This window comes from Vipera ursinii (assembly GCF_947247035.1).
Source record: "Vipera ursinii genome assembly, chromosome: 1".
NCBI classification, from domain to species: Eukaryota; Metazoa; Chordata; class Lepidosauria; order Squamata; family Viperidae; genus Vipera; species Vipera ursinii.
In genome coordinates, this window is record NC_139512.1 from 99061660 (window position 1) to 99087633 (window position 25974).

At 37.3% G+C, this 25974-nt stretch overlaps 1 protein-coding gene across 4 annotated transcripts in view; it reads right to left on the reverse strand.

The window, feature by feature from the left end:
- The window catches only part of ZNF143 (zinc finger protein 143), a 33863-nt gene extending 9193 nt beyond the window's left edge, over window positions 1-24670 (reverse strand). For 2 of the 4 annotated variants that reach the window (XM_083348892.1, XM_083348895.1), the window contains exons 1-11: window positions 24606-24670; window positions 14370-14488; window positions 14074-14166; window positions 12858-12941; window positions 12552-12632; window positions 10982-11178; window positions 8537-8611; window positions 6610-6729; window positions 5776-5851; window positions 5484-5609; window positions 617-796 (exon numbers count right to left, since the gene is read on the reverse strand). In XM_083348892.1, coding sequence (XP_083205018.1) covers window positions 617-796; window positions 5484-5609; window positions 5776-5851; window positions 6610-6729; window positions 8537-8611; window positions 10982-11178; window positions 12552-12632; window positions 12858-12941; window positions 14074-14166; window positions 14370-14481 — 1144 coding nt within the window. In that variant the 5' untranslated portion in view covers window positions 14482-14488; window positions 24606-24670. Of the gene's footprint in view, window positions 1-616; window positions 797-5483; window positions 5610-5775; window positions 5852-6609; window positions 6730-8536; window positions 8612-10981; window positions 11179-12551; window positions 12633-12857; window positions 12942-14073; window positions 14167-14369; window positions 14489-23759; window positions 24184-24605 lie in introns of all 4 variants that reach the window. The other 2 variants (XM_083348893.1, XM_083348894.1) reach the window with 2 other exon arrangements.
- Window positions 24671-25974: the final 1304 nt, after the last annotated feature.

Genomic DNA, 25974 nt, shown 5'->3' on the forward strand with positions numbered 1-25974 from the left:
TAAGCAAAATACAGTTAATCCTGTATTTGCGGGAGAGGAGAATCGATGGAAACTCTTACGTGCTGTGATATCACGTGAGTTCAGGCAGCCATCCTCTTTTGCAGAGAATGGGTGCCTGAACTCTCGCAATATCACGGACCCCGGAAACTGATTTTGGGGGCGAAAAGTGTTTGCGATGCCTGTCTCCTGATCCCCCCACCACCCCGCAACTACTTTCTGCCACAGCTGGAACATTTTTTAGCCAGAGACCTTGGGGAGGTTGGAAGCTCCTCCTGGCTGTAAATGGGGCGTTTTGAAATGGAGTGTTTCAAGGCACCCCATTTGTAGCCAAACGGAGCAGAGGAGAAACAGCGGCAGAGAGGATTTTTGCAAGGTAAATGAATCTGACACAGCAGAATGGGAGGGGGAAACAGTTGTGCAGAGCGGGGGGGAATAGTGTGACTGTTGCAGAGCCTCTACAGTGGTTCGTAAGGGCGAACAACTGCTGTGGTGCTGCAACATTCGTGATTTTGGGAGTTGCTCATAAACACTAGGGGACCCCCTTATCACGTAACTTCGAACAAGCGCTAAGTGAACGCTCGTAATTCAGGGATTACCTATATTTCAAATACCATACCTGTATGTATTCTCACATGATTCTTATAGTTAGTTGCACTGGCAAATGCCCTTCCACATCCTGGCTCTGTACAATAATATGGTCTTTCTCCTGTATGTGTCCTGATATGAACTTTTCTGATGTTAGATGTTGTAAATGATCTACCACATCCTTCAAAGGGACACTTGAAGGGTCTTTCACCTAAAAGAAAATTGAGATAAACCAATTAGAATACTTTCTAAAAAGCATTTCAATATATTTATAAACATTTGGCACTAATTATGTTAATAAACAAATCTCTCCACCTTCCTCCTTTTTTCACTATTTTGAATAAAAACGATTATAGTTTTCTGATACATTAAATAAATTCCTAATGCTGTCTTGTACAAAACTGTGAGGTCTAAAATATAGTGAAGAAACATCACTGAATTCACCTTTTGCTTTATTTGTTTTATATTTATTTTGCGTGAACAAACTGTTCTGATCCTCAGGCATTAATATTTAATATTTTCATCTTTTTTTCTTTAACAATTCATCTCGATGAATCATGCCTCAAATTGGGGAAAAGTTTGTAGATTCAGTACCATTACTAGCTTAAGTCAAAGATGCAGCTGGAGAAACTTCTATATACAAAAAAGGCAACATTTACTTGTGCTAGTCTGTGACCATAATAAAGGTTGAAAATTTACATGTTTTATTCTTCTCATTTCTCTGAAGGTTCAAATGCCAATATACACATAGAGGGTAAGAGCTATTATGAGCTACTCATATTGCATATGAATAATTCACAAAAACTATAAAAACATCACTAAATGAAAGGCTAAGCATTTTAAAATACAAATGAGACTGGATGGGAAGAAACCTGGAGGCAAAGATTTTGAATGTTACTATGTACTTTTTGTTATTATGTATTATATAGAGTCTGGTTTAACTGCTGCTGGCAACTTTGCCATTTCAGTTACTCTTTAAATTAAAAGGAAAATTCCTTAGAAATAGACCATAATCCAGAGCATTAAACTTCTGAATTTGTGCATTCCTAGTCAAATACTGAACTTTGGACACATATTAGTACTATAGTTTTTTGCACCAAGTTTATGTGTCATTAAGATGTTAAAAGTGGTTTGTCAAACAGCATGAAAAACTGCTGCTTGAGAAAGAAAGGACATATTTGGTTAGTGTCATGTTTGTTCTCTGGATTATGGCACTGGTTGTGTTTAAACAAATGGGTATAAATTATCCATCTGTAAATAGAGCACTCAAAAATGTATGCGTATTAAACTCACCTATGTAGTAAAAAAATAAGTATCTTTTCTCCGTTTAACTTATATACAACTGTACTGATCAGTACTTAAATACCTACAACAAATGTTATATTGCTAGCATACCCTCATGCTGCTGTGCGACACTTTCTCAAGTGCTTTTGCTAAGAACTGTCGAGTCTCTGTATACTGTCATGCCACAGAGAGAAGCCTAAGAGGGATGGGTGAAAGCACAATTTATATAATTCAATGTACTAGTGAATATTACTGAGATATTTATTAATCTCCCCCACTACTATTATAAAACACCAGATAGGAAAAAGCCTTCAAATTACTCCCATGAAAGACAACTATTGGCTTCCCCCTAGAAAAAAACTGCAATTTTTTACTTTGAAAAAGCCTGTCAGTTTTCTGCCAGAAAGATGTAGGGTTTTGAAGTGTTTTTACTATAATATTACGTTGCCATAGTTTCCATAATCCTATCATGATGCTGTATATCATATCGTTACAAAGGAGAAAAGAGCTGCACTGTGCTAAGACACACCCAACAACAGCTTTTCTTTAAAGGCGGTCTTTAGTTTAAACTGAAGGAATGGAATGTCTGTAAGAATGTTACACAACCTGTTTTGATTCTTCTTCTTTTTTTGAGGGCAAGCGACAAAGATATGGTTATTTTAGAAACTGGACTTTTGACAGGGAAATAAATTCATTTAGTTTCATAAATTCCTCCACTGTAGATGTCAGTCTGTGTACTGTAATGTAAAGCTAAATCTATGTGAAGTCTGTCTTGTGAGGACATTTAAAGCTGAAAAGCAGAGGAGAGAAATAGGATGCTGAGCTCTACCTATGGAGCCAGTCTGATGTAGTGGCTAAGGTACTAGGCTAGGAACCTGGAGACTGTGAATTCTAGTCCCACCTTAGCTAAGAGAGTTAGCTGGGTGACTTTAGGCCAGTCACTCTCTCTCAGTCCAAATCACCTCACAGGGCTGTGTGTTGGGGAAAATGGGAGGAGAGAGGAATGTTTATTCACCGCCTGAGTTATTCATAAACATAATAAAAGAGAATTTTTTAAAAAAATAAATAAATCTAAAAATAGATAAACTAAGACAAACACACACACAATCCAGACTTATTGCTCTATGGGATTTTCAATTTCAATTTAGACCTCAGTATTTCTGAAGGATATATTCTTCATGCTTACATTAGGAACATACAAGAAAAACAATAATCACTCAGAATGTATGTGATAAATTTTGTTTTGTTTTTCTTAGGACGCCACAAGGCAGTTCCTGTTTGAAATACTTTTAGTATTAATATCTGAAAGCCAAATATTACCAATACATAAGAAACATAACCAAGGATTACCCCTCCTAGAGAATATATAATATTTAAAAAAAAACCCACTGTGGTGTAAACTGTCAGTTTTAATTGCTTTCCTCCTAAGAAATTGTACATACTAATTGTACATAGGCTGTCTCCACATATAATATTGAACCACATCCAACAGAAGTAAAAATAATGTTTCCACAGCACAGATTTGTATTACTTCACTTCATCTGGAACAAGAGAGGTGAACTGGATGGCAATTTTTTCAGTCTCTGATAGTAAATCAGCAACTGCACACAGACCACCCTTTGCCTGAAATTCGTTTACTGTATGAAACTCATGGACATGTGGAAACCATGAGTATAGCTAACAAAAGCTTCACAGAGGAGCAGAGACAAAGTGAAAGAATGGACTATGTACTAAGAGACTAACAAATGAGAAGAAGGAATAAACAAATGTGAAGAGCTCCTTAATAGCACAGAGAAAAAAATGAACTGGGTTATATATAAAAATCAGGAAAACTGAGTAATCTGTCAATATTGTCAAACCTGTCAAAATCAGAAACAGAGAAATGCTATTGGGTATACTGGGATGTACAGAGAAAAAGAAGGAAGGTGAAGGGAGAAAAGGGATTCTCAGAAGAAGCTGAGTTGTACAAAACTGTCCCTTTTACATATTTGTTAAAATGCATTTTTGCACTCTTCATTGTTTAATACCTTGAAATATAGAACGACTAATGACCTTCTTTTACTGGTCTACTATAGAGCGTCCTCTTGCACTGTATTGTGGTTTGGTATGCTGGCCTGACAGCCGCGGATAGGAAGATATTACAGAGGGTGGTGAGCACAGCACATCTGTCCCCTGACACCACTGGATGACATCACCAGGGCTCACTACCTTGGAAGTGTGAGGAAAATTCTCAGGGACGACTCACACCCTGGTCGGTACCTCTTTACTCTCCTACCATTGGGTAGGAGATACAGGAGTATAGCCAGCTGCACCCAACAGGCTGAAGAACAGCTTCTATCCATGGGCTGTTAGGCTCTTGAACGGGAAATAATTTTATAAACTTTATGTATGATTGACTTGTGAGGCCAGTGTGTTATGCAAGTAGCTCACATGGTCTAACAAGATGGTAGTTTTGTTGTCACTGTGAGTTGTGGGGGGGGAACGAAGGGAGGCTCAGCCAATCTCCCTGTATACATGTTGTACTTTGATAATAAAGATTCATTTATTCATTCATATCTGATTAATGCTTCAGAATGAAACATCATCAATATGCTGATTTCAAAGTCCATTTATTATTCGTATTTCAAAGATCAGACTGAAATTAGTGATGTGCTAAGTGAAACTAGAAAGCAAAACAGTCAATAGAAGGTACTGCTGGTAGACTGGCAAACTAACCAATTATTTGTTCTATTATTGATAAAATTGTGCTCTCCCTTAAGAAACAAATCTGCAGTTTTGGATACTCTTAGGCCAGGTCTGTATGGCATAAACTGCATTTCAACAGTTTCATCCCTATATCAGCTGTATATCCTCCTGGCAGTCACCAGACAAGCTATTGCAAGGTCTTCTATGTGGGCCTGTTCATGAAGATTATGCAAACATGGGTCATTGGCAAAAATACAACAGTTAGCTAACCCACATTGTTAACCTTAGCCATACAGAATCAGTATTAAAAGAGCTTCTTTTTTAAATTTTTGTTTCTAGATTTAATTGATTTGTCAATGGAAATGGACTTTTACTGTGGTACTCTCCAACTGCAAACATCCTACCAAAGAAACCAACTCCATGCAGAAATTTAGGTGGCTGGTTTAAAAAAAAAGAATGTTATTTTAACTCAGAAAGATTATGATTGTTGTTGCTGCTGCTGCCTATTACTAAACAGTTATGTTGTCATTATTTTATTCTAGATCCATGGTGCCTTTACATGTCTATGTTGCTAAATTTCGTTGGAATTTAGGAATGTTTATTGATAGCAACAAAGTTTCTAAGTTACATGGGAAGAAAAAGTATTTTTGTTGAACATTTTATATAAAGTGAATAAAGGTGTTACAAGACTCATTTAAGATTTTTAAGTTTCAAAAAGTTTGAAGTAATTTAGTTAAGCCCTATATTTGTATATTCAGATATAAGAATCTCTGAATTAAATGGGACTTATCCTCAGCATATGCAGTAAAACAATACACTTGGAGCTTTAGGATTTAGAATGGATTGTTTAGAGATAACCTTAAGAAATACTTTATGATATCCAAATAAGCCATTATAAAAAATTAAAGTAGCATTAATATGCAAAATACCTGTATGGGTTCTTATATGTTTCTGCAAGTCTCCTGAAGTCTTGAATGACTTTGTACAGTTTTCTTCCGAACATCTATAAGGCTTCTCTCCAGTATGTGTTCGGACATGACTTTTTAATCCATAACCTTGAGAAAGATTATATGAATGTTTTAAAAATTTTATTCCATCTATCTTTAATTTTCTATGAAATTCAATGATTTGCATGTTTCTTTGGCATCACTAAAATAGTAAGATTGCATTATTTATAAATCTTTAATTAAAATTTCCACTTAAAAAGAATTAACACCCTACCTGTTGCAAATGCTTTACCACAACCTGGATGGTCACACTGATAAGGCCGATCTCCTGTGTGTGATCTTTCATGTACCTGTTGAAAGACAAAAATCATATATTTTGTAATATGACTGTATGTACAGAATGTATAGTAAGTAAAAGCAAAAGTCAATTTGCTCATGCTGGCCGAAATGAATTAGAATGACCATATTACCATTTGAGTGATGCCTTATAAGGATCAAAAAATTATTGCCATCACAAAATGGATGCATAGCATGTTTAATAATTTGCAAAAAACAATGTCATTCTTTATAGCAATACCTTTTAAGGCCTAGTTAAAACTTTTGAAAGGAAAGTTAAAAGTACAGAAGCAGTTTCATCATTTATCTAAATTGACAAAAGAATTTCTGTTAAAGAATTAGAGGAATTCTATGATTAGATTGCCTGACTCAGTCAAAAACCTCCCAAAATAGGAAGGTGACATTGTTTTTTATCATTTTCAAACAATTCTTATACTAAAATGTCCGTGTTAGGCCTAATATCTGTTATAATATATGTATTAAAACATTATATTAAAATATAATACACATTTAAAATTTTCTATATGAACTGCAGCCCATTCTCCATGGTAGTTAGAAAATTAGTATTATTAGTACTTTTATTTATTAAGTGCTTATAACTAAGCACTTAGAAGTACAGATTCAGAAATATTAAAATATATGTAGCATCCCTGCAAAAAAGGTAAAATTTAAACTATCATCTTCCAGATGTTGACTGCATTTCTATTATTTTCAGATCAATATTTAATTGCAAAGAACAACTGGAAGGTTTGGATAGTTTTTCAACAATAACCTTAAGGTGATGAGCAGTAGTATACAATTTTCCACAGCCTTCATAGTCACAGCGAAAAGCCTTATCTCCAGTTGACTGGGACTTAGTTGTTACTCTTGTGCCATGGCTCTGCAAGACAATCTAAATGGGAAGAAATGGCAATATTAACATGTCAGTCATATCTAAAGTCTAGAAAAGGACCTGCATTAAAAAAACAAGAGTAATTTAAAATGGTACAATTCAAAATGCTTCCTACATCTCTTGGCACCTAAATATCAGTATTTTCCTTAAGATTCTTAATCATTAATTTAAAGGTTTTTTTAAAAAATACATAAAGGTACATTGCAATCAGACAGTATGAAGTACAAATAAATAGGGATGTGTAGTGCTAGGTTTGAAGGGGAGAAGGTGCTTTGGAAAATACAGAGCCCTCATACAGCATCCATTAAAAGTGCATTATTTTTTTAAAAAAAGTCTTTTTTCACACATACCAATACACTCTTCAAGTCTAAAAATCTACCCAGTCCTCAAAGTGAATTGCCAATAAATGCTATTTAGGACTAGTCTGATTTTTTTATAGAGATCTTATGAAGAAACATTTTAGGCAGTTTATTAAAACAGCATAGTGCTTTTTAAACTAATTTTTTGTTAATAAAATTATATATAAAAGGAAACTCTTATATGTATGTAAAATAGTTTGATACAATTTGGATATTTTATCAAATGAGGAGAAATAAATGTCCCTAAAAAATCAGCAATACAGTAAGAAAAGGGCAATAGATTCTTCATAACAGTACCCATATCACATAGCACTTTCTTGTATCTGACTTCTAGGACACCTGAGAGGACAGTATTAAACAGGTCCATTATAAATGTTTCTGGACAAGCAAGACTGATCTTGTTGTCTCTCCATGTCCAGAATATTTTGTGTCAGAAATTTTGGCTTGTTCATACCAGAGGCAGAATGGCCCACCTATAATAATTTTAAGTATACCAATAAATAATAATTATTGATAATATTTTAATTAAAAATAATTAAAAGTGAATAATTAGCCCCTGCAATCAAGTCCTTTCAGAAAAATTAGGTTTACACTAATATCTTGAAGACCATTACTATGGAGGCCAACAGATCAGGTGGTGCCATAAAAAAATAATAAAACTAACAAAAATTGCTTTCTGTTCTCAGCTCCTATCATCTCACAAAAATCAGCTGTTACTTCCAGGAGGTTCTCAGAGGCCAGCTCTTGTTCAGGTAGATAGCCCTGAAGGTACCTTGGCACCAAGCTTTACAGGCTTTTATAATTTAAATTAGTATTTGGAACTGTGTCCAGAAACCAAATGATAACTAATGCAGGGCCCACAAAATGAATCTGTAATATGATCACAGCAACAAATGTCATTTAATATGGCATACCAACAAGTATACAGATGGTGTGATTTGTCTTTACCTACACAGCTTTTCATAAATTTAATGTATATACCTACATTCTTATCTTAGGATGTGTCTTGTGTTAGGATGTTAGTACACATTAAATTTGGAGCAATGTGTCAGACAAAATTCAAATCAGAATTGAAAAAAATGATTATTTGCAATGTAAATTTTTGAAATGAGAGAACTCCACACCCATGAAAGTTACAGTTCTTTCATATAATATGTGTAGAAACTGTGTAATGCTCACTTGTAGTCTTTTTCATCTTGCATAGAGAAGGGATTATCCTTGGATGAAATTTATTTATATCCATCTCAACACTTTTCTGTAGTGAATGACAATATGATTTAACACTACATGGAAAGGCATTTTGCACGTTCTATACTTAGTATAACACATTCCTTTATATGGGCAAGAATAGAATATTCATGTTAAATTTCTTTATATTGAACAAAACTAAGTACTTATTTTTATTCTAGTTTTAGAAAAATCAGAGGGCAAATCAGATTTTTACAGACCTGCATTTTTTTATCTTGTTCATTGTCACCTATCATCCCAGTGTTACTAATGCTGTCACTTCCATCAATAGACACCTGCAAATTAAAAAATTAAATCTTTAAAATCTTTGTGCTTGTTCACTTTCACAAAATTTTATTCTCTATAAACTCTTCATCAACCTAATCAAATAGTCTTACACAATAAATTAAGTAGAAGATTTCTGATGGTTGTTTTAAATAACGAGAACATCCAAATTACAAATGGTTTAGGGGCTGCCGAGAAGGTACTGCTGCATTGTCCACTGTGGTGCACAAAATTGCAATCTAAAGCATTAAAAGTAATTATACTATATCTATGCAAACAAAGGCCAAGATCCCTTAAATATGCATGGTGAATTTCTTAATATTAGTTGAATGCAGACACATTCCTTCTGCTTATAGAAGAGTCTTTCCTCAAGTGAAAGGTTTGTTGGGAAAAACAGAAGATTTTTTTTTGTCTATTTTCCGTTCATATTTGTCTAAGGCACGGGTCGGCAACCAGAGCCGCATGCGGCTCTTTGAGCCGTCTCCTGCGGCTCCCAGTCACCCGGTGCGCGCGCACCTCTCCAAAGGTTTGGAGAGCTGCGCGCGCACCTCTCTCGCACCTCCACCCGAACACCCGTTTGGAGACCTGCTGGTGTTCGGGCGAAGGTGCGGTTTGGAGACCTGCTGGTGCCGGTTTAGAAAGCTGTTGCGGGCCGCGGCAGCTTTCTAAACCAGCACCAGCAGGTCTCCAAACCGCTGTTTGGGTGGAGGTGCACGCGCAGCTCTCCAAACCTTTGGAGAGCTGCGCGCGCACCTCCGCCCGAAAACCCATGTCGAGACCTGCTGGTGTTTGGGCGGAGGTGCGGTTTGGAGACCTGCTGATGCCGGTTTAGAAAGCTGCCGAGGCCCGCAGCAGCTTTCTAAACCGGCACCAGCAGGTCTCCAAACCGCTGTTCGGGCGGAGCTGCGCGCACACCTCCGCCTGAACACCCGTTTGGAGACCTGCTGGTGTTCGGGCGGAGGTGCGGTTTGGAGACCTTCTGGTGCCGGTTCTAAACCGGCACCAGCAGGTCTCCAAACAGGTGTTCGGGCGGCAGTTTGGAGGTCCTGGGGGTGGCTCCGGCGACGCCCGGGCTGAAGGTGGCGTCGCAACCCAGTGCCCGTCACCACGGAGACCCATCGCAGCTGGCGTGCAGGTGCGTCCACATAAAAAAAGTGGAACTGCGCGCGTGTATCCATGCACATGCATAAAACAATGTTTTGTGCATGCGCAAAACATTTTGTTTTATGCGCGGCTCCCACTTTTTTTATGTGTGATGGAACCGGTTCCCAGTGGCTCTTTTGCTTTTTCAGGTTGCCGACCCCTGGTGTAAGGATTCCATAATTCTCCAGAATAACATTTTAAGAGCCAATGGATATTTTTCTTCTTGCAGGAGTAGGAATACCTAACAAGAATAATTCTGCCAGAAGAAAAAAGTTCTAGCACACCACTGTTGAAATTCCTAAATCCTTCTTTGTTATTTGTTACTAAAATCATCTTTTAAAATGTAATTAATATTCTTTTCTCCAAGGAGCTATATTATAGAACTGATTTATAGACATTAAAATACGTTATTAATTTTCTTTACACGCGAATGATTTATGATCAGAATTATTTTCTCAAGATCTTGTTTGCTACAAATATAAAATATGAAACCACAGATGCTATATTTCTATTAATCATTTAATATCTGGTATATCTATTACGTCTGAATTCTTTGACTGTACTTCTAATGGTTTGCTGTACTCCAGTCCAATCTCTATAAACTGTTTCCAACCTCCATTCAAACCCTCTTCGAATATCAATTCTACTATATATTTAAGAAAAGGGACGCAGTGGCTCAGTGGGTTAGGACGCTGAGCTTGTTGATCAGAAGGTCGGCAGTTTGGCGGGTCAAATCCCGAGTGAGCACCTGTTACTCGTCCCAGCTTCTGCCAACCTAGCAGTTCGAAAGCACGTAAAAATGCAAGTATAAAATAGGGACCACTACGGTGGGAAGGTAACAGCGTTCCGTGCGCCTTTGACATCTAGTCATGCCGACCACATGACCACAGAGACGTCCTCGGACAAGTGCTGGCTCTTTGGCTTTGAAACCGAGATGAGTACCGGCCCCTAGAATTGGAAACGACTAGCACGCATGTGCGGGGGAACCTTTACCTTTATATATTTAAGGGCAGCCAGTTTGATTTAAATAACACAATTCACATATTGCACAGGATTTCCTTAAATATGTTTTATTGAATAAGCTACAATTATGAGTTCACACAACATGCTAAACCATAAACAAGTATACTATATACGAGCCTGACTACTGGCTACTATTACAATGTACTTTAATTGCAATATAATTCACTTTGATTTTATCATGTTCACCAATATAAACTATATGTAGAACAAAGTACCTTGGCTGCATATTGTTCCAGAGCAGTTATAGTATCTGGGTCAATAGTGGCATCTCCTGTATGAAGACCTGCCACTGTGCCATCTGCCTGAATAGCTAATATGGTATCCGATTGTGGCACTTGTACAGTATGGTGAATGTAAGCAGTGGTCCCATCTTCTAGTTGTACTGCTTGCAGGGCACTCTGGTCATAACTGTCTGATAAATTATTTAAGATGAATATTAAGACAATAAATCATCTATGTCACAAAAGGAAAGGCATAATTAAGAACACCATTCTATTGTGAATTCTCTATTTCATTCATTATGGAATGAATGTTTAAATGTTTAAATTATCATTAGAATTACCACCTCCCCAGATATATTCAGCAGCTTATATAGATATCATCTTTAGCCAACTAGGCAGGCATGTAACCTAAGATTTGCATGCTCTCACAAACTCACCTGTCTTAAGTTTCTAATGGAGGGGTTTCCAACCAGGGGCAGTCGCACCTCCTGAGGGTGCGAGATGAAATTCCAGGGGGTGCAAAAATTTGGGTCTTCAAAATTATAGTTATTTCGAACTATTGTAAAGGGTACGAGAATATATCAGAAGTGTCTAGGGGTGCGGGGTATAGAAAAGGTTGGCAACAACTATTCTAATGGTTAAATCACCTATGAATAAAATCCTAGAAGTCTGGGATATTTCTTAAAGCATTTTAAGATCATTGTTAAAATGAAGGAATATATACAGTACCACAATTGACTTTTAAAACAAGAATATGTGTATGAATTTGTTCATAGAAACTTTAGCAATTAATATCCAGCATTTAGAGGGCTAAATCTAATTACCACTTTACATATGTATGCACTAGTAACTTTGTACATTAGCAAAAGAACTTTTTATGTTTCATTCTCGGGAAATAAATTTCCAAGCATAAGTATGAAGCCATATGGATTTACAGAGAAAAAAGTTATTTGGAATGTCTATGGATACGTTTGCCTCATTTCATTAAATAAAATCCATCCTCAAAGAGTTATTGATTGGTAAATAAATGTGTTCTGAATTACCTCCCACTTTGAATCTAGATCATTGCCTGGACCTACTACAGAATAAACTGAGTTGCCCACACAATTATAGGATGTTTTGTTTTTGTTTAAACTTATGCAGTAAAATATGGATTGTTACTGAATTCCAGATAAAGATTTTAGATAACAAAGTGAATTTCTTGTTTTATAATATAAATACAATCTGAAATACACTGGTTATTTGCAATAGTTTAGAACATATACACTGTTTATGTGATTAGCAATAAACGTGTTTTGAATTGAAAGAAATAGTTCAGGTGATTTTGATTGATGTCACTCTATAATCCCATATGTTCTCTCCAGAAAGATGGGAATTAAGACTGCAAGCCACAAAGTAAGTGAAAAATACTTTCCCCAAATGAAAGTATATGCTAACTTTGGGACGTTTCTGTACAGGAATGTATTGAAATAGGGCAAATCTTGAAAAATATATTTCATAAATTGAAGAGAAATTGAGATAACCTAACTGGAAAATTAACAATATATATTGACATCTAATTTACCTTTTGAAGTGTGATGTATAAAGGCTGTTGTTCCATCTTCAAGCTGAACCGCCTGCCCATCTTCTAAATGAAGACTGTCTCCTACATCAAAAAAGGAAAAACACAATTTCAATGATGCAATATCCTATAATTACAAATGTTCATGTCCTTATTTTAATATTTTAATTTGCACTAGAAAATATATCAATAATGAACTTCAAAATTCAAACAATGATATTTTATGCAGTGTTAAAATGATAAGGCATTATAATTCATTTTATCATGCAGTCAATAGGCTGAAATTTGTATTTAATGAAATATACTTACTACTTTTAGACATGGGAACGTGTTGAACATAGGCAGCTGAGCCATCTTCCAGCTGTATCACCTGGCCATCCATTAATTTGCCATCTGAAATAGAAATATATTGAACACTGAATCTCCATCAAGAGGAGCATGCTGCAAAGAAACAGGCTGCACTGCAAATTTATACCTGGAATGCATTTTCAACATGCAGAAATATTTTCCATAGGTCATTTTTCAAACTCAGCATCCAGCATCTGGATTTCTTGCTGCACTGGAATTACTGTACACAGAAAATGTCCTCAAGTTGCTTATCTCAAGTTGAATCAGATCACCTGAGAAGCTGAATTAATATGACTGTCCTCTCAATTTCCCAGACAGATTATTAAAAAAGAGATCATATGGACTAGAAGACATCCTGGGAGTAATAGCATTCATATATTCTGCTGATTTTGGATTGGCGCTCATAATGCAGCCAAGAAAGTAAGATCCACTTATATTAATGTTAATTCTATTTTGACTTCATCATTCTTTTACTCAAGTAAAACAGCTAGGGGTATGAGTTATCTGTATGTAGTATATGCATGTGAAAATCAGAGCATACTTTTTAAAAAAAATTACTTTTCCCTTTTCTCAACAAAACAAGCAATTCAAATTCAGGAGAATAAACACTGGGATGCTGTTCACATATATGTAGACTGATCTGGATTTCAAGGCAATGTAATTACATCTATTTTTTTTAGAATTGACCCCATGTCACATTTTAAACGTTATTTTAAAATAAAATGACTAAAAATGTTCAGATAATTTTTGCAAAGATCCCTCAAGACATGGTTATGCCAGCAGGCCTGGAGACCCAAGATCATGTGATTTACTGAGTTTGCTCCATGACTACTCACTTCCTGTTTATTATTCCTGCTTTTTATAGTTTTTAATGTTTTTAAAATTTGTTAATGATAATGATTTTAGATGGTTATTCTTTTAGTTTTGTTTTAGTCTTGTATGCTCACTAGAGTCACTTGCTTGTGAGCCAACTAGCTATTTATTCTCTAATTCTGAACACACAAAGAGGTTCTGCTGGTTCTGAATTAACGAATACAGCCCTAATTCTTTGGGCCAAGCTTCTATTACTATTTATAACAAATACAATTTAACTTTGTAAACTGACCACAGCTTGAAAGAATAAATTTCTGAGATTATTTTTATTAAATAATTTGCAATAACACTCTTCTAGATATACCTTTTGAATTGTGTTGTATATAGGCAGTGGATCCATCAGAAAGAGTAACTGCCTGTAAACTCACTCCTTCCATGTTGTCCAAGTTGTCTCCATCTATAACAATAAAAAACTGGTATTAGCATTTGCAACACTTACTACCCTTCCACTGCAGGAATTAATAAGACATTTTAAGCTTTGGGCAATATTCTGACTAAATTTTGTGCAGCATTTAAAAACCCACAATACCAATGTGTGTTTTATTTTTAAGTTCAAACAGATTTGGGCTTGTTGGGAAGGGGATTATCCAAATAACTTACCTTGTACAGCTACAGCTTCTGTTAAACAGAGAGTTACATGCTGAGCTTCCATCCCTCCTCCAGAGAACTCTGTCATTCCCTGAGAATCCCGATTTATCTGGGCTAGTAACATTGTCTACCTAAACATAACAGAAAGCGAATACAAATAATATTTGAATTAGATTCAAACAATATTCCTTTCACCAACATTTTAATATTTCTCAGACCATTAAGTATTTGTGATTATTTTTTAAGGAAGAAATAATTTTGCAAATGCTTATAATTCTCTAATGAGGCATATCAAGAATCCTTGCTTCTCTCAAAAATGTTTTCTGAATTATTTTTAAACCTTATTTTGAATAGTTTTGTTCTCCAATGGAAAATATTGTGACGTTAAAGGCTCAAATATTAATAAACATTCTGATAGGACTAGTTTATGCAGAGAAGTGGAAAAAGTTCTAAAGAATTACGATATCCCTTTCTAAATAAGAAATTGGGGACTGAAACAGAAATACACAAGATTGGTTTACTTTAAAGAAAAGACCACAGAATTCATACAAAGTCACGTCAATTAGCTAATGCAATTGATGCTACTGAATAATAAAATAGGGTCTTCAGCTGGTTTTTCTACATTTGCTCTGCAAATGTAGAAAAACCAGCCCTTGGGCCCAGGATGGTCGGTTTGCTCTGCAATAGCTACTACATAGTAGAAAGCAAGTGGCAGCACTGAGCTTTCAAAAAGGCTAATCAGATCAGATTTAAGACTAGCTATCATCAGAAAATTCCACGGCAATAGGGTATACTGCAAATCAAAAACATATTGGAAGATGACAGTAGCAAACCAATTCCATGTTGTTACCAAAATGCCACAATTTTCTTTGTATGTAGATATCTGGAGCTGAACTTGTCTCAAGAATATTGAACACTCAAAAGGATATTTTACTTTTTTGACAAAATACTGATAATACTAATTTATGGATTAAATTGGAATAGGCATTCCTAGGAGTCCAGTTTCACTTGATTGATATATATTCTCACACTGCATATTTTTGGGGTCGGGGACTGAATAAAATAAAATTCAGGTACAGGATAATGGTATACGTTTTGCATCTTTTGTGGGCTTTAGCAGGGTTTACTTGTTAATCTTAGGATTAACAAATTTACTTTAGTTGTACTTTTTTAAAAAGCAGAAAACTAAGCTGTTACTTTATGGCTTTTTGCTGTTGATTTGCAAGAACACAATCCTGCAAGGACCCAAGGACCACAAAAAAAACAGTGGGTTAACATGAGCAGACATACTACCATTGACTACTAATTCTTCCTATATGCTCCTCAAAATCAGCATATATTTTTAGCTTTTTATCTGTTTCTCTCTATGTGCTTTTCTTTACCTCATGCTGTCTCAGCCGTCCTAGGATAATTTCATATTCCATGTTATCTGTGCAAGAGCCCTGTACTGTCACTGTGATTCCTACTTTTTAAACTTTATTTAATTCACTTTTGTTATTTGTTATTGTTAATTATTATTCAAAAACCTGGAAAATAAAAACTGAAAAACAATAAATTCATCAACAAATCCTGGCTTATACATAATTATAAATCCAGTAATAGAATCAAGGAGCATCAGAGGAGATCATGCTCCCATTCTGCAGTAGCCTGTTTACAGTAACACAGAGGAGAGTGCAAAAAAAAAAACTTTTCCTTTCCCCAAAATTACAATTTTAAATATAATCAAAACTCAGAAGTATGCTTTGGTATATTTTATATGTGCATAAGATTACCAAAAACAGCATTTAGAGCATTTTAACTCTTAATGCCAATTAATTTGAAAAAAGATCATAGATTTTTCTTAAATGCAACTTAAGTTTTATTAATTCATTTTTCATTAAAATTACCAAATACATTTTCAAAAAGAAAGTTGTTTTAGGTGTACCTAAATTTTTCAAGATAAAAGCTTTGTTGCATGAAAAAGAGGCAAAAATGAGGCAAAAAGAGCCAGTTTCGCCTTAAGGCACTAGGCTGGAAGCTAGGAGATATGGAGTTTTAGTCCCACCTAAGGCATGAAAAAGGGACGCGGTGGCTCAGTAGGTTAGGACGCTGAGCTTGTCGATCAGAAGGTCAGCAGTTTGGCGGGTCAAATCCCGAGTGCCGCGTAACAGAGTGAGCGCCTGTTACTCGTCCCAGCTTCTGCCAACCTAGCAGTTCGAAAGCACGTAAAAATGCAAGTAGAAAAATAGGGACCGCTCCGGTGGGAAGGTAACAGCGTTCCGTGCGCCTTTGGCATCTAGTCATGCCGGCCACATGACCACAGAGACGTCCTCGGACAAGCGCTGGCTCTTCGGCTTTGAAACGACTAGCACGCATGTGTGGGGGAACCTTTACCTTTTAAGGCATGAAAGCAGGTTGGGTTCCTTTGAGCTAGTGGTTCTTTCTTAGCCCAAACCCATTTCACAGGGTTCTTGTTGTGGGGGGAAAATAGGAGGAAGGAATATTAAATATATTCACCACCTTGAGTTGTTTATAAATGAGTAATAAAGGTGAGAAAAGAGGATTTTAGAAAAAACACGATTTCTTTTTGAGTCTAACCAGGTATTTTCAGAAAGTTGAGAATGAATAGCTACTTATTCCTTTTTTTCTCTAAGAAAAATGTTATCCAATGATGTATTGCTTCTGAAATGGGAGCTCCATTTAGCTATAATGGCTATGTCAAGTTTGGAAAAAGAACTCCACTGGGAAAGATCCAATTGGGCTGACCAAGAGCAAGCCACAAGGGTCACCTTTATGCCCCCAGGGAAAGAGGAAACACCGTCAGTGCGACTCTCAATGCCAGCACTGTATGACAGCGACGATGAAGGGGAAAATGACCCAATGGTGAGTCAACCCGTCCTGCCTTTTACCATCTCCTTAAAAATCACAGCACCCAAAACAAGAGCCCAGATGGACCTAAATGCCTTAACTGACTCGGGTTGGACCCGGTGCATAATCAACCTCCCTATAGTGCTAAAACTAGGAATTCATGCTAAACTACCCTAGCCATGAAATTCAAACAGGCAGACAGGTCTCTCCTTGGGAGAGCTCCCGCTATCCACCCAACCGAACCAATGCGTTTAGAAATGGGGGCACACTGGGAAACCATCTGCTTTGCAGTGGTTCCAAAAATGACTGAGGCTGTCATTCTCGGATTAGCTTGCCTCAATAAATGGCGCGCCTTGATCTGGTGGGAAGATGGAGTGAGGTCATTAAGGTTAGCAATGGGACCCATCCCTCCTATCTCACCCAGTGAAGTGCGGGGAGCTGGCGCAATTGAAGACCAAGAACAGTCCCTTGAATTATTAAGAGTGGCCATAGAACCTATTCCAGGGACCCAGCTAAAACCCAGTGAATACTGAAACTTAGCAGAAGTTTTTAGCGAAAAGGAATGTGACAACCTTCCCCCCCCCAACCAGGCGACTGACTGTGCGATTGAGATCCTAACGGAAGCCAAATTTCCCAAGCCAAAAATGTATTCAATGACGCCCAGTGTTAAAAGAGTTGAGGGAATACATCAATAAGAATCTAGCTAGAGGCTTCATCCAACCCGCAAAATCACATGTGGCTACCTGTTCTGTTTAAAGAGAAAAAAAAATGCCCTCTGGGAAGCTTCCATCTGAAAGTTATGCCTTTTGGCCTTCAAAGGGGCCCCTGCCGTGTTCATGCAATTAATCAATCAAGTGCTGCATGATCACCTGTATAAAGAAAGGGGTTCTAGTCTATCTTGATGACATCTTTATTTAAACTGAAACCATGGCAGAGCACGTCAAATTTTGAGGTGCTCAAAAAGTTGCTGAAAGCCAAGCTTTATGCTAAGCTCTCTAATTGTAATTTCCATCAAACATGCCTCAACTACCTTGGGTACCGGACTTTCAGCGAGGAGGTTGAAATGAAACCAGCCAAGATCAAAGAGGTGCTTGAGTGGCAGCCTCTCCGAACCTGTAAACAGCTTCAGAGCTTCCTAGGGTTCACAAACTTCTATTGGCAATTCATTCCTTCTTTTGCCAAGATAGCCCTGCCAATTACTGAATTGTTGAAAACCAGAAAAGGGGGGGGGAGAGCCTCAACCCTGTCAACATGTCATGGTCTACGGAATGCCAAGCAGCATTTGAAAACTTAAAAAAGACTATTTGCAGCTGAGCCTGTCCGGGAACAGCCCGATCCTGGCAAAAAGTTCATAATCCAAACCGATGCGAGTAGGAGCGGTCCTTCTGCAGAGAAATCAAATGGGGAACCTGCAACCCTGCGCCTATACCTCCAGGAAATTAACTGATACTGAAAGGCGATGGGCAATATGAGAAAAGGAGGCTCTTGCAGTGAGGTGGGCCTTATTAATATGGGATCATTTCTTTGAGGGAAGCAAAGTGCCTTTTGAAGTGTGGACTGACCATAAAAATCTAGAGGTACTGAGAACCCCTCGAAAGTTGTCCCCTAAACAGGTCTCAGGTGTGTTTGTTTTGCTGGGATCATCAGCGGGAGTTGTGACAGGCTAATATTGATGGATTCCATGAATTTGATCATTTCTCTTTAAAACCATCTATGCCTACAACTATCACAATTTATGACACTGCATGAAAAAATTTCTTTTGAACTATCAAATAAATTCAGAATAAAGCTAATTTCATTTACAGAAACTGGTTAATATTTAAATAAATCCATCTGATTATATCCAAATGTGTTTGTCTATGGACAGAGCATTATAATAAATTCCACCTCTTTCTGTGCACCCATGTGCCCCATAGGAGCCTATGAACAGATTTCAGAAGCAGGAAATCCCATCCCATAATCCATTCATTACATTTGGATGAATTTTGATTCTTCCCACCCTCAATTTTATACATTTCCATAACATGTTTCACGCACAGTACTATCTTTTGCAAATGGAAGTACTTTAACTAAGTAAAAAAGATAAACTTTATTTTCCTTAGGTACAAGAAAATACATATTTTCTTAAGTACAAAAAAAGTGCAGTGTTGTCACACTGACAACAAAGATATGTCTTCTCATCCAAGATATTCTCAATTATCTCCAGCACCCTAATTTTCTCATCAGTTTTTTGGATTGCAGTTGGAAAAATCATGACCCAAACAATATTATAAATAGATATGAAAGCTGCAGCATCAGAAAAATGAAAAAAAAACCTGTTACCTTTGAATTGTGGTACTGAAGAAAATTGAGAATACCTTTAACTGTAGAAATATTACACAGACTATTCATTAGAAAAATAATGAAGGTAAGCTTAAATATTTTGGTTGCATAGTGCAAAGAGTAACTGAAAAAGACCTGATGCTTGGAAAAAATTAAAGCCAACTGAAAAAGTGGCTAACATAAGACAACCAGCTATAATCTCAATGAAGCAGTTATTAACAGTCCAGATCTCAGAAATAAATCCCACTAAATTAAAAGGTATTTCTAAATATGCTACCTGCTTAGGTTTTTAAGCCTCCAGTCAATGCCTACTTTTTAGGAAAATGTTCACTTTTCTCAATGAATATTACTTTCAGTTAAGTAGGCATAGAGATAGTCCTCAATTTAGGACAACTGAGTTCAAAATTTCCATTGCTAAGCAAGACAGTTATTAAGTGAGTTTTGCCCATTTTAAGATCTTTCTTGCCACAGCTGTTAAGCGAATCACTGCAGTTGTTAAGTTAGTAACATGGTCATAAATGAAGCTGGCTTCCCCATTGGTTTTGCTTGTCAGAAGATAGCAAAAGGTGGTCACATGAACCCCGGGACACTACAACTGTTATAAATACATGCAAGTTGCCGAGCACCCAATTTTGATCACATGACCATGGGGATGGTGCAATGGTTATAAGTATAAAAATCAGCCATAAGTCACTTTTTCAGTGCCACTGTAACTTCACCCAATAAACAAATTGTAATACGAGGACTACCTGTACAAAGCTCAGTTGTTTTCCTCGTCTTTCCTTGTAAAGTTATTGGTGGGAAAATTTGGAGAAATTTTCAGGACCCAAGACCCAATATACTGATGATTAGGATCATCCCCATCTAAGAGCAAATGCTTCTTCAATGTGTTTAATATTGTAATAAGGAATATTTTCTATGACTACTATTCTAAATTCAGTTCTCCGTTAAATTCTTCCTCTCTAAGAGTAATATAATGTAATGATCTTCACCTACAGGAGGTACACCTGGGAGAATGCATGAAACATTTCTAAAGTAAAAAAAATTAAGGCTTAAATATAAAGGCTGTACCTCATAATAGCAAAATAAAGACCTGGGAGAACAATCTGCAGTCCAAACTAGTGTTGCAGGAAACTTAAATCTACTTCCTCTGATGAAAAGAATATTGAATTAATTAGGTTAACATTTTACAATAGCAATGTTTCCTCAAGTTAATTACAGCATAATAGCTTTCCCTCCCTTGATATTTAAGACTGATCAGAATGAAACTTGATTTCTAGGCTCACATCATAAATTTCACATTAGCTTTATTATAGTCTTGGCAATGTAAGATGAAATTAAAGCAATTATATATGCTTAAACATAGATCTGAATCAATTATCCAGGGACTGAGGATCAGTTTTAATTAGAACAGCTAAATGAGACGGTTCCAATAATGTCTACCTGTTGCTTACTTGTCCACATGAAAAAGCAAAATAACTCCTCCCCATTACCACCTTGGCCTGAGCCTCTGCTGGATTCCAGTTCCTTCTACAAACATGAGATTTTCCATTCGGAGAATGGTCATTCTGGATTTAATCCAATATAGCCCAATTATTTATTAAAAGCTCTAGTATACATATGGAAAAAATACCTCTTAATGAACTTCTGCAAAAATAAAGCTCCTAAAGAACTCGTATTAGAGCAGTTTAGCACTATATACCAGGACAAAATAATTGCATTACATTTAAAGGAGAATTCTGTGATCCAAGACACAGATACCTGAAGTTACAAACAGATGCTGTTTTTGTACCCCAGGTTCAAAATTAACTTCTTGAAAATGAACCCAAAGCACTGCTCCCTGCCACCTGGCTCTTTTATGTTATTCTAACTTGCTTCAGTCTATAATAATTAAACTATCATTTAACAAGAAGGAACATTAGATGGAAATATTTGATGCCAATTATGTCACACAATAGCACCCAAGCAACTTTGAGTTATTTATTTATTATTTATTTATTTATTAAATTTTTATACCGCCCTTCTCCCGAAGGACTCAGGGCGGTGAACAGGGCATATCTTAAAACTACAAAAATACAAAAATTAAAAAAGAATTAAATTATTGCCCACAATAAAAACAATAAAAATATATATAAATATTAAAACCCTAAGTGATTCCCCATCAGGCCAGGCCAGCTTGTTCAAATAAATGGGTCTTTAACCCGCGACTGAAGGAGCAGAGATCCGGTGCCATCCGGAGCTCAACCGGCAGCTGGTTCCACAAAGCCGGAGCACCCACAGAGAAGGCCCTCCCCCTGGGGGCCACCAGCCGACATTCTCTGACTGGAGGCACCCTGAGGAGGCCCTCTGTGGGAACGCACGGGGCGGAGGGGAGTTGACGCCGGCAGCAGGTGGTCCCCGAGGTATTCCAGACCCATGCCATGTAAGGACTTAAAAACCATCACTAAGACCTTGAACCTCACCCGGAAGACAACTGATTAATATAGTTATTAATCAATGTTTCTTAAACTTTTTTTCCCCGAGGACCCCTTCTAAAAATTATGGAAGACTCCAAAATAATTTGTTTGTATGGAGTGTAATTATTATTTCATGTATTAAAAATTATGATATATTTGTTGGTACCATTTCTAAGAATTGTTTGATGTGATTTTAATATAACAGAGCCTTGGTGGAGCAGTGGGCTAATGCCTCCTTAAGTAACACCAGCTGCCTGCAATTAGTGCAGGTTCGCATCCCACCAGGCTCAAGGTTGACTCAGCCTTCCATCCTTCCGAGGTAGGTAAAATGAGGACCCAGATTGTTGGGGGCAATTAAGCTGACTTTGTAATAATGCTGCTTGGGGTGTGTGTGAAAGCCCTAATAAGCAGGCATATACATAGAATGAAGGCTACTGCTAAGCTTGTAAGCTGCCCTGAGTCTTCGGAGAAGGGCGGGATATAAATGGAATTTTTTTAAAAAATGTATTATTTTTCAACATAGGCTGATAAATAATTTTGATCTTGTGGTCCCCTGAGGTGGTCTTGGGGGACTTCCGGGGTCCTAGGACTACCCTTAAGAATCACTGCTACAAATGAAATACTAACACATAATTAAGTACACAGCTTTCTTAATTATCAGAACTGTGTTTATTGAAAAAAGTTGCCTTAAATTTGTAGGACCAATAAATAAAACACACCATAAAAACTTAAGTTTTAAAAAATAATAATAATGACCTGGGTTTCAGACTTAGAAACATGTTTTATGTCTATAAGATTTTCTAATTCAGTTGATTGGAATTAGATTTAGATGCATACATCTGTAAGAAGCAGACTCATCTCTTTCCCATGAGTCCATACACCATGACCATTTCATTCCAGAGAATTCTTCAAGTCTCCAAAAATCTGCTTCAGAAAATTAAAAAATTATAATTATGATTACTGGATGAACAAATGTTTTATCAATCTTGTTCCTTGTGGATTATTTTCTACATAAATCTATTTGGATTAAAGCATATTTACTATAAGTCCCACTAATATTTGAAGCTAAGCGCTCTTGATCTTATATTTTTGAACTTCCCTTAAATAGGAAGTTAAATCCCTTTTAAAAAGTTGACATTTATCTATATTGCACATTTTAATTATATCCTGTTAGGAATACATATATGATTTAAGTGAATTTAGAACCATCTTATTAAGTTCTTAAAATAAGATTTACAAATCATGTTCTAAAATTACTGGAAAAATGTTATTTTCTTGATATGGTACAACATATGTATACTTTATATTTACTGAGATAATACCAAGTCTATGTATGCTTCATGGTTGAACTGGAAATGTGATTTATTGCAAGATGGTAAAAATACTATAGTAAATGTATAAACTCAGTAAGATACTGAGTTTTCAAAAGCATGTCAAAATGATCGTGAATTTTTATGAATAAAGGCGAAATTACTTTCTACTTTTATGTATTTTTCTGTGAAACTAAAATATTTGTGGCATTAACATTTATTTAAAGAGACAATCCAAGCAATCCACAATCCTAAAATCTCTGAAAATAATGAAATCAGTGAGCCAGTGCAGCTATATTAGACTTGCAGTCCAACATACACCAACTAGATCTAGCATTTGTTGGTTGTTGAGCATATAGAAACAGGAATCTTATCTTCGTTTTAGGAGTTTTGTACAATTAGAAGTGAATTATTTTTTTTAAAAAAACACACAAGTAGGACAAGAAGAAAACCTCGTATTCATATACCTAAAAAACCTCATCTGAAATGGGCCTGTTGAGAATCATGTATGTACAGCTTCGATCAGTCATATTTGCGTATTATAATCAATCGTGCACCTCCTTAAGTAACTGGCAAAGTGTTCAGAGGACTATGGACCGAAGACACGAAGATTGTCGTACACACTGATTTGGAATCTCCCTTTCCGAACCTGCAGCTTCAGATCACCGCTCGCTCCCTCGCATATACGATGCTTTGTCAAAAAATGTTGCTTTCTTTTTTTTTTAAAGTGCGGCGTGGGTGAATTCTCCAAGGAGCACGGGGCGACGGTGGCGTTTTGAGACTCCTTCGGCTCCGGATCGATGTCTTGAGCACAAAAATGCCTCAGACCCCCTTTTTCTGTCATGGCTTGCGAAAGCTATACAATATGAACCTTCCCTAGTGACGCAGCCCCTAAAAAGAAAGCTTCCTCAGCACACTTCCCTGGAAGTCGTTCAGTAACATGTCGCCCGATTCCGCTTCGCCTAAAGTCCGAAGACCCCGAGCGGATACTTTGCGCGGCAACTTTCCCCCCCCCGCCCCCCGCGACAAATACATCACAGGGGAAAAGCCCCGGAGCCAGGCAAACCGAGAAGGCGGGAATATGAAGGAAGGGGGGGGGAAGAGGGAACGGGCGGGCGGAGGCAACGCCTCGGCTTTATTATTAATATGAGCCGCGATACTAGGGCGACTCCCCATATTCTCGCACATTTCCCTCTGTGGAACATCGCCGCAAAGGGATTAGGCCAGACCAAACCCGAGAGTGAAGCATCCCAGTCGGAGATGGCGGCGGTTAGAATAAGGCACACTGGGTAAAAACACATTTATATACGAACCTCGCTGAGAAATTTTCCAACAATTCCTCCGTCCGACCACCATGCACCAGGACAGGAAACGGCCGTCTCAGCGCCCGCCCGCCTATCCCAGCACCGCCCAAAGCCGCGCGGGGAGGCCCTGCCACCAGCAGTTACTTAGTACTCATTGGCCACTTGGAGATTCCAAACTCCGCCCGTAGTCGTCATTGGGCATTTTAGCTTTAGATGGCACCATCTATTGGTAATCGGCCCGAGGGAACACCTCCACGCTACAGGATACTTGTCTATGCTGAGTTCGGGGCCGTCGCAGCAACCATTTTATATCACGTCGGGCGAGGCTGTAATGCGTCAGTGAGGGGAAAAGGGACTGACGCCATTTTAGTCCCCTCCTCTCGTCTTTCCCCGTGAGGGGGAGTCTTAGCGTTACTTTTGGAAGCAAACTATCCGAATTGAACCAGGCTTTATGATTAGAAGGGCTGGCTAGAATGGAAGGTGCAAAGGGAGTTAGTTCTCTCTTCGCGGGGTGCTTGTGCTGTTTTTGGAATAACCATCTTTCTAGTCACCTTGGGGCTTGGTCGACCCGTTCAAGCTTTTATTTTCTTGGGTGGGAAGGCTTTCTCGGTCATCACCACGACGAAAGGGAATCAATTTACTGTCAGCCAACTTTTAACAAAGTATTTTCCATGTCGTTATTCACCTCCGAGCATTTCTAAAGATAATAGGTGGGTTGTGATAGTTCTAAATTAGATTAGAGCGACTTTCGACAAAAGCTGCTTTAAGTAGTTAAAATTGGAATGTTAAGGTTTTTGCCTCATAGGAAGAAGTGAAATGTTTAGATTAAATTGGCTGGTTGAATAAATCTCCGAATGCACTCGTTCTGATTTGCAATCTAGAATGATTATATCTAATTCAGTGAGCAGGTAGCATGTTTTTTCGTTCTTTTGGCCGCTGATTTCCCCAGTGCTTTTTTTGCAAAAAAAAAAAAGTGCCGGAACTCACACGTCATATAACCCACCTTACCTACCCTACAAGGTTCCATGCAGAAAAGGTGCTGGAACTCCGTTCTGGGCGTTCTATGACAAAAAAAAGTCCTGGATTTCCCAATTTTTACACGATCATCAAGATGAGAAAGATCACAAAAAATAACACAAGTGTGCAAGAATCACCGGACACTACACAGATGAAGCAGATGTGGAGAAACGATGTGATTCTGACATGATCTGATCTCCGTGATCACACCCTTAAGAGATGGGCGAAAAACTTGCAACCGTTCAAATTACATTACTTGTATTAGTGGTGGATATGATTGCTGGATGGAGTGCCTTTTTCATTATAGAGTCGAACTGTTTTTACATTGTGTGTTTGATGAAAAGCTTAATAGAAAACAAGT